At 40.5% G+C, this 18,032-nt stretch overlaps 1 protein-coding gene across 1 annotated transcript; it reads left to right on the top strand.

Annotated features, from left to right (window-relative positions):
• Nucleotides 1–92: 92 nt before the first annotated feature.
• On the top strand, nt 93–12,672 carry LOC5514909 (N-acetylated-alpha-linked acidic dipeptidase 2). The gene is made up of 17 exons (XM_048730754.1): nt 93–600; nt 2,501–2,783; nt 2,966–3,088; nt 3,441–3,621; nt 4,047–4,137; nt 4,799–4,885; nt 6,382–6,467; nt 6,628–6,750; nt 7,545–7,627; nt 9,610–9,673; nt 10,248–10,315; nt 10,606–10,685; nt 11,291–11,381; nt 11,484–11,742; nt 11,996–12,077; nt 12,221–12,313; nt 12,484–12,672. Exons 1-17 carry the CDS (start codon nt 170–172, stop codon nt 12,668–12,670), a joined length of 2,412 nt encoding a protein of 803 aa, XP_048586711.1. The 5' UTR covers nt 93–169; the 3' UTR covers nt 12,671–12,672.
• The last annotated feature ends 5,360 nt before the right edge of the window (nt 12,673–18,032 follow it).

The following is an 18,032-nucleotide window of genomic DNA, read 5'->3' as shown; positions in this document are numbered from 1 at the left end:
CCAAACAATCTGCAGCTGTCTTTTAGTCCGAAGCGTTTCAAAATCCCGCACCCCACCCCCCCACTCAACGGAAATTACTCTCTCAGTATTGCATGTATTTGCCCGTCAAATCATTTCCCTAACAGACAGCTGTCCTCCTGAGACTTATAGCGAAATATGATAATAATACATGGAAGATTTACATACAGATATTAGGAGCCCGCTAACGCAAACTTGGAACGGAGGTGTGTGGAGTAGCGCGCAAATCAGAATACGCCTTCTAAACCATACTCGCTACACCTTACTTCCAGGCGAAGATATGGCCGACCCGGACGAAACTGTACCGATGCAGAGCAAAAGTACTGAAGTTGAAGAAGTAGAGTTTATGCCTGGCGAGAGTTTGGAGACAAATTCGCCTAAAAATGATCGAATTCGCATTGCTATGTCGCTGATTGCGGTTGTTGTTCTTGTTGGAGTCGCATTTGCAGTTGGTTATATTGTTCGACTAGTTCTGTTCAAGTGCGGGCCGGAAGACGAAGGAAAGACCTTAGACCTGACCGCTAAACTTGTCAAGGAGGCATTTGACAGCATATCCAGCTCCCGTATTGAGTCGCAATTAAGGTAAGTTTTTCCCTGCTAGCAGGGAAGATAAGTTTAGGGTTAGATGACAAGTAATCTGCTGTTTAATCTACTTCGAAATTTTCAAGTCGAAAGCGTCAAAAGTGTAATCAGTCTGTCAATATTTTCTCATTGAGATAAATTTTACAAACATTATTATAGACGTCTATAGAAAAAGGTCGACAAAACTAGCCCAGGTTGCTAGGATAAGCTAAATATAGCTTTAATTAACGGCTAGCTACACCTTGTATGTTTATTGATGTCTCGAGATTTTGATTCCGTGTTAACATAAAATCGATGCTTTCTTGGATGACACTTCAATCAAGATTTCAATATCACTAGCGGTATTTCATCACCCCTTTTTGTACCTAAATCTTCTAGTGTATACAGTAGATAGTCTTTTAAGCGTTTAATTACCTAAGTCCTCGAAACGGTATTGTTGCGGTTAGGTTAGACATCAAACCCTTCACATCTTACATAGCCCTTGAATATATATATATGCTTGGAAATTTGGAAAGAAAAAATATCCATGTCCTTTTTTGGATATAAACTAAAAATTTAAAGATATTGGATGTTCAAATTTCAAGAATCGATTCAAAGGGATTGCTTTTGTATGAAGATAAGGCAAAAAATTATGAGAAACATGGGTGCTTCCCGACGCCAACACCTGCTGGTAATTTTTGGAGATATAAGTATAATATTTTTCGAAACGAGATAAATTATCATTCCCCCAAGCAAAAAATTAAAGCAAGCACCTCGCGTTTTCGTGGCAAATCCAAGTTGTGGCCGTAAAAAGATTGCTGATTTACTTTGTAATTTTGGATAACACCACTCCCTGAAGTGAAGAACTGAACCACACCTATTTGCTGCGTTTAATATCAAGGGTGTTTTTGAATTCAAAATATAGTCTTCCATTAGCTTGCCCACCAATGGCGCGGAATATGCGATATGCAGTCGTAAAATTCAATATTAGCGAAGTGTTTTAGGATAGGTTGTTAATGTTTTAGACTTCAAATTAGATTAGATTCAAATTTATCTTGTTTTTGGTCACAGTTCCTAATTTGGCCAAAAGTCACTGATAAAAATCGTAAAAAACGTTAACTAAATTATAGGATCAAAACAAAGAATTTTTTCATACGCGAACTTAGGTTGTACTAAAAAAATAAAGCGTGGTGACTCAAGTGGCTGGTGAGATTTAGATGGCTAAATCGCATCATATCTGAAAGCCATTGAATTCATAAGAACATTAACAAAAACTTTAAGCTTTTTTAGCCTGGACTTGTATTTTATTAATGCTTAATTGTTTTTTTTACTTGATACATGTAGAGCACTGCAGGTTACAATACACAGATTCTCTTGTAACCAGCAAAACACTGAATCTCATTTTTTCATTTTTTGATTTTATTCTTCTAGTCATTTGAATTAAATAACACCTAATCTGTTTACTAGAGTTTGGCTAGATATAAGAAACATATTATTTTGGATAATCAAGTTGTTGATCTTCCTGCAGATAATTTCCTGTACCTACCCCCTCACTCCCTTCTCCATCCAGCATGCACCCACCCCCTCCCTTCTCTATCCAGCATGCACCCATCCCCTCCCTTCTCTATCCAGCATGCACCCATCCCCTCCCTTCTTCATCCAGCATGCACCCACCCCCTCCCTTCTCCATCCAGCATGCACCCATCCCCTCCCTTCTCTATCCATCATGCACCCATCCCCTCCCTTCTCCATCCAGCATGCACCCATCCCCTCCCTTTTCCATCCAGCATGCACCCATCCCCTCCCTTCTACATCCAGCATGCACCCACCCCCTCCCTTCTCCATCCAGCATGCATCATTGTTTTACCAGAAATTTTGTTGAATCAGAAGATCGCAATGTTTTATTTTATTATTTTTTCAGATATTTCACTAAGATTCCTCACATTGCTGGTTCTCAAGAAAGTTATGATCAAGCTCTTTACATGCAGAAAGAGTGGCTTAAATATGGTGTAGACTCGGCTGAGCTAAAGAAGTATAACGTTCTCTTGTCATACCCTACAAGGCCTGGATTAGCCAGCATTTTGAATACCAATGGCTCAGAAATGTTCCGTGCAAGCCAAAGAGAAAAGTCCCTAAACAAAGATGAAGAGAAGCCAAATGTACTCCCTCCATTTCATGCATATTCGCCCTCTGGACAAGTCACGGTATGTTGGTGGGTGCAACAGGGGAGGGTTTTAGGACAATGTTGAACTCAAATAGCAAAAGTGTAGTTCTTGAAAGTTGTCATCCATTTGCAAGGGAAATGTTAAAAACTGTAAATTTCCTAAAACTTTAGAGGGCTTCCTTGTGCTCATGTATAGGAAATAACACTAAGGACTTCTTGCAGGGAAGGCTTGTGTTTGTAAACTATGCCAGAGTGGAGGACTTCAAGATGCTCAAGACGATGGGGGTACCAGTAGCTGGACATATCGCCATTGCTAAGTATGGTGCAATCTTCAGAGGTGATAAGGTGAGGAAATTTTCTGTGTAGTCAACTCTATCATAAGCAAATATCCTTGGGACTGACGAGTTTACAAAGAGTTTTCAGACATGAAAATTAAAGAGGAAAAAATATACTCATGGACACTCGGGTAAACCTTTGTCTTGACTGTTCCAAAAATATGTGACTGCACTTTTCTACAGTCCTCGCTTTAAATAGTGCTACTATCAAAGGTGTATTTACTATTTATTACTCAACTAAATGGGTCATAGAAATACAGATGGAATACTTAAACCATGTCAATAACTATAAAAGATATAGTGTATGCTTAACAAGTATTTTTATTTCTCATAAAAAAAGTGGTTATTGTCTGATATTACAGGTGAAGTTTGCAAGTGAGGCAGGTGCAATAGGTCTTCTCCTGTACTCTGACCCAGACTCAAGTCCTGAGGGTCCAGGCAAGGTCTATCCTGACGCCTACTGGCTCCCACCCACAGGAGTACAGCGTGGAAGTGTCTACCTTGAGGATGGTGATGCCGTAACTCTCGGCTATCCCGCTGTTGGTACGGCATTATCACATCTATAAGGGTGACAGTTTGGGTGATTATTGCTAGTTGAAAGTTATTGAAAAGGTGATGAAAGGATTCAGGATTTCGAAGGCTTGGCAACTGGGAAACACACGCCCTTCTAAAAACCTTTTCATTTTGTGTTGGAGTTCATCTACCCAAGCAGACCATTTACCTGGCATTTCTGTTGGGTAAGAGAAGAGTTTTTTTCATGGTCAGAATGTGCTTTTCCAATGAAGCCCCACAGAAACACTCACTTTGTGGACGGACTGATCCATCTGAGGTGTCTTGTCCTTGCCGCAAGTGGTACTTTGTTTCTTCCATTTAAGTGTACCTGCAGGGACACTCGGGCCTGTGTGATCCTCAACATCCCTCTATATTTGCACATAGGGACTGTGAAATTCAATTCTTTTTCTTCATAGATGGTGCTTATGCCTCACCAACCAAAGATGCTGGATTTCCTAAGATCCCATCATACCCAATTTCAAGTCAAGATGCAGAACATTTTTTAAAGTAAGTATGTTATCAAAGACTGAAATCTCACAGCATTTTAGACATTTTTAGTACTTTGCTTGGTCCCTGGGGGGGGGGGGGGGGGGGGGGGGGAGTAGACGTGAGTGATCGTAACATCTTTTAAGGATTTTTCTGATTTTGCTATGTCTTAGGGTATAAAATTTGAACAGCTGCTATTCCTTAGGGGATGTATAAGGATTTTTTCGATTCTGCTTTCTCTTAGGGTATAAAATTCGACCTTTTGCTATCTCTTAAGGGATGTTTAACTGTTTTTCCGATTCTGCTTTCTCTTAGGGTTAAAATCGTCTTCTAACACACTCAATTTGCTATCTTTTAGGGGTAAGAATTGCTGTTGACCACACCCAAAGTGCCATCCCATAGTGTTAAAATTGATTTTGCAGACGAACACCCCCATCTGTTTTTATCGGAGTCCCCCCCCCCTTGAGCTTGGGCAGTATGGGCGATTATGTACGGGTACGTACGCCTATGTATGTGGGCAGTATGGACATGGATGTTTCGATCGTTTTCATAACGAAAGAAAATCGATAGAGAAAATATGAAAATTCATTTTGTCTTTGTACAAGGTGCCCTGCCCACACACTGTAAACTACATCTCATGGATTCTCACCTCATGCTTTTGTCTTACCCTTTTTGCATTTAGGCTACTTACCATCAAGGAAGCCCCTAAGGAATGGAAAGGTGGACTGCAAATGACGTACTACACCATGATGGACCCAAATGACGAGAGGTAGATAAGGCCCCAAATAATCACAAATGGTACAAAAAAGTGAATCTGTTTTTTTTCCTATGACCTTTTGTTTGATTGGCTTTTGGTAAAAAGCGGGTTTTCGTACCATGGCACCTGGGGATAAGGGGGACTTAAAAGGGGGATAATGGTTGTGATACGGGTAGAGGTGGGTGGCAGGGGTGAGGGCGGGAGGGTAATTGTGGGGATAATGCTACGGTGAGTGGAGTTGGAGTATAAGGAGTGTCCGGGATAGTGATGCGGTTGTTCTTACCATGGCGTATAGGGTGAATGGGAAGATTAAGAAGAAGGTAGTGGGCAGGGGAGGTATAGACCGGAAACAAAAAAGCTGATTAGGGGTAAGGTGTACATGCTGGTGGAGAAAGAAGTGAGTTAAAATAAAATAAAAACAACAAATGTTCGAAAACATGTACATAAATGTATAATCAATGACGGTAAATAAGGAATAGAATATTTCATAGAGCTCTTTGAAAGGTTAAGCAGCCTCACGTGTGTTCTAGTACGGGGTTTATCATCGGGAGGAACCGGCCTACACAAGACATTTGAATATGCCGATAAGGGCCAATGAGAGCGCGCTTTGTTATTAGCATTGTTTTCTAGCCAATCCCAGTGGTCCCAATATTTTGACCCGAACATGAAAATTTTACAGTATTTGTATCAGGCCCTCTTTTTATCGCTTCCGCGGTATATAATTCATAGGTGATGTGAATTTGGTGATGTGTGGATCTGCAGTCATATACGTAAACTGTAAATCTCTTGCGCCGTGAACTATCTTGGCGTTTCCTTGAAAGCATTCAATTAATTTTACAATTACTTCACCGGAGTTCGTCGTTACTGTCGTTACTAAAATTATTATTACCTTGTATATAACACCGCTGTTTTACAATTTTGCTTTACATAAATATTGTTTATAATTTGATTCGTGCATTTGATTGTGCTACACCGCGAGTCATTGGGACAATTGACAGCCGACGTATTTTGACAGCGGCCCGAAAAGGGGCGGCAGGCGTCGAGTCTAGTATTTGTGTCAGACGTAGTTTTATTTTTCCTCTCCGACTTTTGAAAAATATAAAATTGCCTGATCGGGCTAAGTTCGCATTTGAGACGTGTTTCAAAGTGAATAAGTGGCTAGCCAATTCACCTTACCCCTTAACGTCAACGTAAGGCTGCTATGTGTGTTCAAATCAAACCTTCCTTTGTTGGCCGTAGACATCGTGGATTTTCTCTACCTTCTTCGCTTGCTAGCTGTTTACTAAATTTAATGTATTGGCCTTGGCTTCTAAGACTTTTAAGCTATCTTGAGCCTGGTAGGATTTCTTATATAGCTGGATGGTGCTATTGGAAGCCAAAAAATAAATGTGAGATACGTCTGTAGCGAGTATCGCTGACAAACCTAAAAATAAATAGATGAAATTATTGAATGGCACTTAAGAATTGTAAGTACTTATTATGAAAGTACAAATGTCGTTTGTTCTCAGGAATGTCAGTCTCGATGTGGAGATGAGTCTGGAGACCAAACCAGTCTACGATGTGGTCGGGATCATACGCGGTAGCGTGGAGCCTGGTAAATAATAACATGCCTATCACCCCCTCGTATATGGACCCAAGTGTGCTTTTGTAGGGGAAGGGGCCGAAAGGCTTGAAGGATTTGTTTGACAGCGCATGCCCATTCAGGGAAACTAAAGCTTCCTTCTATGATTATTATTGTTCAATCTCTATTTCAGATCGTTTGGTGATGTTTGGTAACCATAGAGACGCATGGGTGTTCGGGGCAGCCGACCCCTCAAGTGGCACGGCATCTTTGATGGAACTTGTGCGTGTTTTTGGTGAACTCAAGGCTAACAGGAGTATGTTCATATCTAAGGATGTTACTATCGAAAAAGACGTGCCCCCTCACTCTTATACCTAAAAAAATATTCGCTGTTTCACACACCCTGTTGTTTTCGCTGTCTCACACACCCTGTTGTTTTCGCTGTCTCACACACCCTGTTGTTTTCGCTGTCTCACACACCCTGTTGTTTTCGCTGTCTCACACACCCTGTTGTTTTCGCTGTCTCACACACCCTGTTGTTTTCGCTGTCTCACACACCCTGTTGTTTTCGCTGTCTCACACACCCTGTTGTTTTCGCTGTCTCACACACCCTATTGTTTTCGCTGTCTCACACACCCTGTTGTTTTCGCTGTCTCACACACCCTGTTGTTTTCGCTGTCTCACACACCCTGTTGTTATCGCTGTCTCAAACACCCTATTGTTTTCGCTGTCTCACACACCCTGTTGTTTTCGCTGTTTCACACACCATGTTGTTCTGGAATTTTAGAAAGCAGTTACAAAACAAAACAGTTTCATATCAACAGCTGAACCTATTGCATTTTCCACAAGTTATAGATATGATACACGCTGGATGATCTATAAGGCTATATAATTTATTCACCTTTCGGTCCACTATAGATATGATAGACGCTGGATGATCTATAATGCTATATAATTTATTCACCTTTCGGTCCACTATAGATATGATACACGCTGGATGATCTATAATGCTATATAATTTATTCACTTTTCGGTCCACTATAGCACCCGGCTAAGATTAAACAACCACTCAATAGAGCCTGGCAAAGACTAAGACTCTTTTGCTCACAGATTGGCGTCCGCGCAGAACGATAGTGTTCCTCAGCTGGGGTGCTGAGGAGCCTGGCGTGCTAGGATCCACTGAATGGGCTGAGGTAGGAGTCTGGGACGAGCATTGGAAAGAAGTTCATACGGGAGATTCTCTTGATATTTCAGAGACCGACGAACCCTCATTGCGACTTGGGAATCCCCTGTCTTGTTTGATATAATGGTCTTGTAGAGTAGTTTCCTTTTTGTGATCAAGTGATAGTAGCGGATCGCGGTGATCCTGGTTCCTAAAACTTCTTGGTTCCTAGTCATCAGTTCCTACTCAGTTCCTAATGGTAAGGGGGGGGGGGGGGGTAATTTTTCAATAACAAAAAAAAAATCAAAATTATGTATTTTTTGTATAGAATTGGAGAGTACGGTTGGAAGTATGCCAACAGTATTTTTTAGTGCAAAACATTCAAAAGGCGATCCTATTTGTACACACAAATCCAAATTTGTACCCCTGATTTTTAACTCAGTTGTATTATAATATGTGTTGTGGCATAAAGTGCGCGTGAAAGGTTTGAAAGTTTTTTTCTATAATTAGGAACCAGTTGCTACTTCCGGTCGCGAGTAGAAACCGATTAGCAACTGGTCTAAAAAATGATGCAAACCTCTATGAATTTTGTTAAATAAGGAAGAATTCCCCTTCTTTCTGATGATTCTTAATAAATTGCTGTCAATTCCAGTGCAGTTCTTCTTTGACTGTCCGGTTTCTAGTAGTAAGAGTTCTGATTACCAAACACGCGTTTTCAGATCCTACTCAATTACGCAACAACTCGTAATCAGTTCCTACTTCAGTAAAAAATTGTTCCTACCTCGTTTCTAATTGTATAAAAAAATCCAAATCCGTACCCCTGATTTTTATCTCAGTTGTATTATACTATGTGTTGTGCATTAAAGTGCGTGTGAAAGGCATAAATTGATTCCTATATAATTAGGAACCAGTTACTACTTCCGAAAACCATTAGAAACCGATTAGAAACTTTTATAAAAATCATGCAAATCTCTATGAATTTTGTTTAAAAAGAATGAATTACACTTCTTTTGGATGATTCTAATCATATTCCGGTCACTTCTCTTCCAGTTTCTATCTAACTGTCCGTAGTTTTTTAGATGTCGCGCAGTTACTTTTTGGTGTAGCTATTGTGACTACCAAGCGCGTGATCTAAGCGTGACTTCCACTTGGGTGGTCTTCACCGTAGACATTATAACATTCGCTTTTATTTTTTGAGGTCATTCTGTAGTCAGTCTAGAAACTCATAGCATTTATCTTTGCTAGATTATATTTGAATGTTTTGCACTAGTAATGACTCAAATAGAAATTTAGCATAAATCCGGCTGGCGTATTTCCAGCCGTAAAAAAAAAAAGAAAATAGGTAATTTCGATTTTTTTGTTATTCAAAATTACCTCTCCCTTGCCATCAGGAACTGATTAGGAACTGAGTAGAAACTGTCTAGGAACCAAGAAGTTTTAGGGACCAGGATCACCGCGGTGACTACCAAGCGCGGGATACAAGCGTGACTTCTACTTGGGTGGTCTCCACCGTTGACAACATTCATTACGTCGGCGGCGCCTAAAAGTACAAAAGTTTACTGTTTGAGAAGTTAACAATAAATAAGCGCTAAATCGGTATAGAAACGTTATAGAACCACATGATATATAGTTTTATAAATCATATTTATAATGCCTTTCTATCGAAGCTAGCCGATTTTACTCGGTAAATGAGGTATTTTTACCATTTTAGCATTTTTTATGGAGTAACCCCCCTGACCCCGATTAGGAACTGAGGAATTAGGAACTAGGATCACCGCCGTTAGTAGCGATTCCAGCAATGATTGCTGATGCTGGCGCAGTTTTCACGGCCGGGCGGATAACTCTGGAGGAGCCTTACATTACAGCCTTTAATCGTAAAAGGCTTGGAGAGTCGCATATTTTTAGATATGGATAAGTTTCTTGTTTTTTTCTTAAAACAAAAAAAAAAACAATTCAATCTATTTTGTGAAAGGGAAATTTAACGTCTGATATTTACCGGGTTTTTTTCTCCAGGAATTTTCGAATCTGTTGAGTTACCGCGCAGTAGCTTACCTTAACGTCGATATAGCGGTACAAGGTATGTAAGCCTTATCTAACAACAGTCGATAAGAAATATCATCCTACCCCTTAAAATATGAAAACGGAGAAGGTCGACGGAGAAGGTCGACGTAATCACTTAGGGTATATGGAATAACAAGTAAACGGAAAAAGCCAACCTATCACTTAGGGTATGGAATAACAAGTAGACGGAGAAGGTCGACCTATCACTTAGGGTATGGAATAACAAGTAGACGGAGAAGGTCGACCTATCACTTAGGGTATGGAATAACAAGTAGACGGAGAAGGTCGACCTATCACTTAGGGTATGGAATAACAAGTAGACGGAGAAGGTCGACCTATCACTTAGGGTATGGAATAACAAGTAGACGGAGAAGGTCGACCTATCACTTAGGGTATGGAATAACAAGTAGACGGAGAAGGTCGACCTATCACTTAGGGTATGGAATAACAAGTAGACGGAGAAGGCCAACCTATCACTTAGGGTGTGAAATACAAGGTGTTGCCAGAGATGGTCGGGCTACCCCTTAGAGCATGGTGTTCTGCCATTGCATAAAAGTCACATTATTCCAAGTAGTGTTATGTCTTCACAGGTAACTATTCATTACGTCTCAAGTCCAGCCCATTGATGGATTATGCGGTTTTTGATGTCGCCAAGAAGGTACTTGTAAGGACTGTTCTCGGGCATGGATCCAGACCTATTTACACCTGTTTACGTAAAACAGGTCAAAATATGTACAGATAGTAAGATTATGAATTGCATGTCGTCATTTTGTTATTGAGGCAATTGTGTTCAGCGTTTTTTTTTTGTAAAAAGGTCAGAACTATTCCTGGTTCTGCGCCTGGTTGCGTCCTGTAGCTTTTGGGGTATTTAGCTATGTATCCCTTTTGTAGAGGGAATGTTAGGTGTACTACCTTCCGGGGAATATTTAGCTAGTTTTCTTTCTCCAGGTGTACACCCCGTCTGGTGAGAGCGTGTTTAATGACTGGAAGAGCAAGTTCCCGGACAAGTCCAATCGAGACTGGCCACAGTGAGTGATCATCATCTTTACCATCATCATCATAATGAACATCACTATAACCTTCACCGTAATCATCACTAATATTATCAACTTCCATTATCATCATGACCACCACCACCATCATCATCATCACTATCATCATCACCATCACCACCACCATCATCATCACTATCATCATCACCATCACCACCACCATCAGCATCACCATCATCATCACCATAACCATCACCATCATCATCACTATCATCATCACCATCACCACCACCATCAGCATCACCATCATCATCACCATAACCACCATCATCATCATCACTATCATCATCACCATCACCACCACCATCAGCATCACCATCATCATCACCATAACCATCACCATCACCTTAACCACTGCTTTAGCAATTACCCGCATCATCTTACTGTCCTTATCAATCGGCCATTAAACCAACACCATCATCATTTTTATCATCATCGCCCTGACCACCATTACTTTAAGCCTTTATTCTACAAAAATACACTTAGGGTCAGACATTTATCACAATATACATTTTGTCCATGTTCCTGCAACCCAGAATTAATTGCGAACGTTTACATTATATTCTCACTACCATTTTCAGGGTTTTAAAGGTGGGGTCCGGGAGTGACTACGCCGCTCTTTACAACCGTCTGGGGGTACCGTCATTAGACCTCAGATATACCTTTGACACGGTGAGACTTTTGGCACGATTAGACCTTTGACATACAATGCATACTCTTCCCTTGCGCTGCTAAAACGCGTTCCAATACTGTAAATCTTTGCCAATTCTACAGAACAAATGGGATTTTAAGGGCAGTTACCCCATGTACCACTCGGTACACGACTCGTTTCACTGGATGAAGACGTTTGTGGATCGTGACTTCCAGTATCATCGCACAATGACACAGCTTTGGATGCAGATCGGCACGGCTCTTGCAGACTCCACCCTCATACCTTTTAATTGCAGTCGATACGCGGAAAAATTGAGTCAGTACACACGTGATTTGAAAAGTTCGTATGGAGCTGTGTTAGCGGGCCAGAAAATCAGCCTCGGTAAGTAGATATTGACAAGATCTTCTAAGTCAAGTTACTTTGTTGTATTGGGCCTTTCCTTGTGTCTGTTCAAAACTAGGGGTTCTGTCTCTCTGGAACGGCCATTAAAAGGCTGTGTTAGAGAGAGAGATTGTACAGCTTTTTCAGGTCACTTGGAAAAGTGCATTAAACTCAATCCTTTTAATTCCCGACCACAATACCATGTTTTCCATGTTGTATTGGCTAATGCTAGTTCTTTTGTCCTTTACTTTAGAACCTCTAGATGCTGTCATTAAAAGCTTCACTGCCTCTGCCAAGTCTTTTCATGAGCACCTTGAATCTATCAACTTAAAGGAGTAAGTGGACTGCGTTTTCTAAAAAAGTAAGCTCATGAGAATCACACACTAGTAGTACCACCACATGCCAGTCTCAACAGTGGGCTGTAAGAGTCTGTCGACAAGTGTCTTGAAATAATAACTTGTGCCTTATCTCTACCCAGCCCTCTCGCCGTCAGGATGGCCAACGACCGCTTGGTCCAGTTCGAGAAGTCGTTTATCAACCCCGAGGGGTTGCCGGGAAGACCTTATAAACGGTGAGTTTTGAAAGAAGTATTTAGATGACAAGACGTGTTTTACCATCTATCCTCCCATACTGATTTCGGGTTCATGTCGTTTTGGGCAGATTTTGACCGTGTCGATTGCACACTGGTACGTTTTCGTGAACATATCGGGCTCTTGTCGTGATCTCGTTTGTTTTCCGCAGACACGTCGTATTCGCCCCAAGTGCTCACAACCTGTACCTCGGCGTCAGTTTTCCAGGCCTCTTTGACGCGTTGTACGAAGCACAAGACCTGGGTAAAGGAGACTGGGTTCAGGTGAACCGTCAGCTAGAGTTCGTCGTTCATCACATTCGTATGGTCGGCAACCTGATGAGTATAAACACAGTGTAAAAGAGATCTTAGGTGTTACTCTCAAAACTGACATGCGTTTAGTTACGATATGTGTGTGACCAAAGACAGTACAGTACTTTTTTTGTAGGAGTCATAGACTGATAAATTCTGTGAACCATAGTCTTTCAAAGTTCCAAGCGCTATTTTGAAAGGTATCCAAGCATTCTCCGCCATGTTTAATGCATCCTAGCATCAATACTCGGTAAGCGTTTCCATGGCGTTGCTAAATGAGAGACTGTGCAATGAGAAAAGACAAGGTTACGAGCGTTGGCTTTTTTTTCTGCGCGATGGTTACTGTCGTACCGTAACAAACGCATGGAAGCCCTGATAATGAGTAGCTTGAGCCCGCGATGTTGACTAGTCGCTGGTTTTGTGCTGTCTCAGACGTGTGATACTTTATGTAAAGGATTTAAAGTCTGTTGAAATCATGTGCAAATTTCCTATAAGGATTAACATAGATACTATTTATAGGATGCATCAAAAACTGGTATTCGACTCTGCCAAATCTTCCTCTTTAATCTCTTTCATAAAACTTTTTCAGGGCAGACTCAGTGTGCACTAAAGGAGTCTCATTAAAGACAAAGAATTAGCAGAGTCGAATATCAGTTTTTGGTGCATTGTATTTATTCTTCTGGTTTACGATCACAAAAATTTGAGCCTTTTGTATTGATCTTATTTAATAGGTTATAATTGAGAATTTCGTAATCGTTTTGACTTTTGAAGATACGTACGTGATGATATATGTGATGATGGAATACTAATTTTGTTGCTTATTTTCGGTCACAAATCACAATTTCAAAACATCCATATAAACATCATTCCGAATTCTTTTAAAAATATGCAATTATTCAAAAAAAAACCTAGGCATTATTACAATTTTACTAGCAGTCGTAGGGATTCATTATCATTTTTATGTTTTTAGATATTTTAATTCAAAACTAAATAAAAATTATCAAAGAGAGCGAGAAAAGCTATTCAAATTTAAGTTTCTGGTTGCGAATGCCTTCCTTCCGAGCTCAGATACTCGTATTCGCGCTCTTATCTTCGTATGTTCAATTGTAAATGGTTTGATATTTTGACATAAGTACGACATAAGAAAAAACAATTTTTTTTTATGTAATCATGACCATGTCGTTATGTCGGGCTAAACATAGTGCGCGCACCCATGCCGTTATGTCACTAGTGTGCACCAGGCATAACAGATCACGTGATGACTTTTTGGGTGGCAAACTCGCTCAGCGGCAAATTAACAACAAAAAACAATGTATTTAGCGCTTACGTATAAGCCAGGGAGTTCTGTACAGGACCCGAAATGATCCCAGGACCCGAAACGATCCCAGGACCCGAAACGATCCCCAAAAGTACCCCAACTGATCCCGGGACCCTAAACGATCCCCAAGAGTCCCCGAAATGAACCCCAAGGAATTACAGTAATGGACAACTAAAGGAATGTGTAAGGATTGGCTTTCATTTTTAAAAACATATGAAACATTTAGCTTTGTTTGTGTTATTAAAAGGAAATTTACATTAACTAAAACTATAGTATTAAGATTTTTATATACGACTGCGGGGGAAATACAGTGGTTGAGTCAAAAATTGGGGTCAACTAACAACTCATGTGATAGTAATTTGAGGAGCCCGGCGTGGATAAATCATTTTTACATAACAAGCCATAAAAGAAAGTCTTTACAGATGGGACATGCTGCTTTACATAGGAAGCGAAATGTTTTAAAGTTATTTTTTGGCATGTTTGTTTTCGGTAAATGAAAGACCTATCATATCGTGAGATCATGCCGGGGTATACGCACGACTACATGAGGAAATTCAAAACTCACATAATATTGCTTTCACATCCTCTTAATATTTTGCATCGATAGTAGAAGGGTTGTTCGAGTGTATTACTCAGTGTGCTTTTGTCATTCCATCTTCTCGGCCAAACCGGCTGCCTAAAATGTGTAGGTAAATATTCGCTCGTGTGAACAAGGATTTCGTGGTGAAATACATGTTTGGTTGTCAGATGAATATTAATTTTTAGGGGTGATGTTTACCGGAAATGAGATTTATAGTGTCGGAGTCATGTGTCGGAACCGCAAAATGTTAAGAGTGTAATGGAAGGTCAAAAGTTTGGTTGATCTGAGCAAAGCTGTGCTATGTTTATGCTGTATTCCTTTCAGTAGCAATTTAAAGTTGTGTATTTGTTTTGGACTCTGTTTATGGGTTTAACGCCGGGCAATGTAATAAATAGAAGTATTGTGTTGGAATTTAATATTTTTAAGTCACGTTGTTTAGAAATCGAGTCGCTCTTAACCCTTTATTATGCTTCAAAACTTGCAAGTATTTCTTCTGCTTTCCCTTTGTCCATTACCGCAATTCCTTGGGGTTGATTTCGGGGACTCCTCGGTATCGTTTCGGGTCCGAGGATCAGTTGGGGTACTTTTGGGGATCATTTCGGGTCCTGGGATCGTTTCGGGTCCTGGGATCATTTCGGGTCCTGTACAGTTCCTTTGTAATAGAGGGCGTGACGCTGTCATTCTGTGTTTATTTTGGATTAAAAAATCCACTCAGAAAACATGTAATCAGTTAATGCAAGTATAAAATGATATTGTTAAAAAAAACAAGGGTTCATTTGAAAACACAGTCATGCAGGTCGGACCTTATAACTACTAATAAGGGTTTAAAGATAGAAGAAGTTTAGAGAAATTTATGATTAGATACAACGAAAGGGGATTCCTGAGACATGGAACCCAGCGTCTAAAATGTGTCTCTACAATCTCTATTTCTGTAAATGCTGTAGCACTGTTGGTTAATGTGGACTTTAAAAGCACACTAGCATACACACATTGGCATCAGTCGGGCCAAGACGGGACGCTAGCACAGTGTATTACCTGTGCAGTTCGGCAACCACGGACAGCTGTTTCGTCCTTATTAGGACTCGTCAGCATGGCATAGCCGGTTTGCCTCAGTTAAACTTCATCGGCAATAAACTGCAGGGCGACTTCGGCTCGAACGAAGTGCTTTAAACCACAGCTTAGATCCATGTGGGATCTAGAGCTGCGACCAGGCTAGCGTGATAGTTTGGCTATCCGACGGAGTTTTAGACTAGCAAAGGTCGCATGCGTGATCCGCACAATTGACATAAAGCCGTTACCGATGGCCCGACTGATGCCAATGTGTGTATGCTAGTGTGCTTTTAAAGTCCACATTTATTCTTAGTTAGACAACCGGAACGGTAACGGTGCGAAGCACCTGCCTAGCCCACAATATATACTTGTCATACAAGTTTAGCTGTATTGAGGGATTTTCTGATAAAGGCAACACTCTCATCGCGTACTTTGTTGTAAATGCTAATGTATTACAAAATACTCTTGCTGAATTTTCTAATCGTTGTCTGATGCATGTGCTATAACTCATTGACTCTTATTTTTGAAAACAAAAAAAGAAACAGTTCTCTTTTCTCTGTATTGCGCTAGGCTAGGTCTAAGCTAGCAGGGAAGAATTTTATTTTATTATATTTATTTTTAACAGCGCGTCAAAATGTAACACTTTCGCTGTTCCAGGTTGCGCTAGCCTGCATGCATCCGGTTTCAAAATTCTTACTAAACTTTGCAGTTGCTTGTATTTTGTTAAAAAAAATCCGTTTAATGAATATTGGAAGTGTGTGCTTCGACTACTCCCCTATATTATGCTGTCCATGTCTTATGTCGATGTTATGTTGTTATGTCCAAGACTTATGTCGATGTTATGTCCATGTCAATGACTTGCAACCTGATAATAGTTGATGCAATAGATGACGTAAAAAAAGCAAAAAAGGCTTTTCCATCTTCTCCTTGCAAGAAAAGCGCAGCACGAGAAAAGAGAGAGAGCGAGGAAGACAGGAGAATCAGATATGAGCGAGGATTTTGATGATGGAGAATGAGCGCTTATAGCATTAAAAAGTTTTGTTTAATTTTAGATATGGAACATAAGTACTTTATAATATTATATAGCGGTGACGATAGAAAAGATGTATTTAGGGTGTATACAGGTTTGCATTGCATAGATAAAACGTGGCTTAATTAGGCCAGTACCCAGGATGTTTCTTTGGGGCGGGGTGGTGGGTGTGGGATGCGAAAACCGAGAAAGTGGACCTAATTTTTCCGGGGGGGGGGGCAGTTGTCTGATAAAAATTTGGCCACCCCCTAAAAAAACAAAAAAGTATTTTTTTATGCATTCGCAGAATCACCACGGGACGTTTTTTGACGGATTTGGCTACATACCAGAGTGATCTAGCTTATGCTTTATAGTTTTGTCTACAAATAGTACGTCTATTAAGAACCGAAAGTGGACCTTCGGCCGTTGTGGAGAGGGGGGTGCGTTCACACTCACTGCACCCCCCTCCCCCCCCCCCCCTCCCCCGTACGGGCCTGTTAATACGAACCCTTGGCTCTTGGATTGTGCATGCCAAACCGAGACAAGTTAAACCAAGAAGTCTGATTTGACACTTCGTCAAATTATATAGTAGAGACAACTAGGCATATGTAGATTGTGCTCGGCAACCTTTAAGCAAATTTTGGCGTTTTGAGCAACAAGACCAGCAACCTAGGGCAACTTTTGAGCAACAAATTGGTATAAAATCGATCCAAACCATTAAAAAGTTCGTTATTTCATCTAAAAATGGTCCTGGGCAGTCCTCACTCGTTTTACGTGTGCACACGAAATCTGGGCAGCGGCTATTATAACGGGCGTTTAAATATCCAGTGGTTATATCGAGGTTGTAAGGGGCGCTGGGGCAACCCTTATTAAACCCACAAGCGCATCGATCTCTAGGAAACCTAAAATCTGCACGAACAAAGGGAAAAACAGGCAACGAATGAACGGTCAATCGACATCGTCAAATGCAAAATGCGCTAAGGATCGTGTGATAGAGTTTCCAAAACAGCATTGCGTGTAGCGAGACTTGATAGATCAGTATAGGCGGCGAACTTTGTCACTGCCTAAAGCATCATGGAGTTTATTAGATATAATGTAAATACATGACGCCTATCCAAGTGAACTTTGACTAAGAGAATTTACTTATCAAATGTATTTATATTTTAATGATTAATTAAACATATTTTGATGCCGATTGGAAAAATTATTTAATGAAATTGTTGAAATGAAAACAAGCAAAAATAAGCATTTATCTAGAACAAACGACTCTAGAGAGCGAGCAACTTTTTTTAATTTCTGGTGGCAACTTTTGGATATATTAGCAATCTTAGAGCAACTTTTCCCAAATTTACTAGTACAACCAACACATGCCTAGAGACAACACCCAAAAGGAATCAGTGACCCCCCTTTTAAAATCCAAACATTTTCAACGCCCCCCCCCCCCCCCCCCCCC

Source organism: Nematostella vectensis, chromosome 7, assembly GCF_932526225.1.
Source record: "Nematostella vectensis chromosome 7, jaNemVect1.1, whole genome shotgun sequence".
Classification (NCBI taxonomy): Eukaryota; Metazoa; Cnidaria; class Anthozoa; order Actiniaria; family Edwardsiidae; genus Nematostella; species Nematostella vectensis.
The sequence above is the reverse complement of the archived record's forward strand: the minus strand, read 5'-3'. Positions and strand labels throughout refer to the sequence as shown.

Excerpts from the sequence above, each read along its gene's own strand:
- LOC5514909 (XM_048730754.1), top strand. The coding sequence starts at position 170 with ATGGAAGATTTACATACAGATATTAGGAGCCCGCTAACGCAAACTTGG. Across the intron at positions 3,622-4,046 it reads TCTCGGCTATCCCGCTGTTG|ATGGTGCTTATGCCTCACCA; the intron begins GTACGGCATTAT and ends TTTTCTTCATAG. Across the intron at positions 9,674-10,247 it reads CGTCGATATAGCGGTACAAG|GTAACTATTCATTACGTCTC; the intron begins GTATGTAAGCCT and ends ATGTCTTCACAG.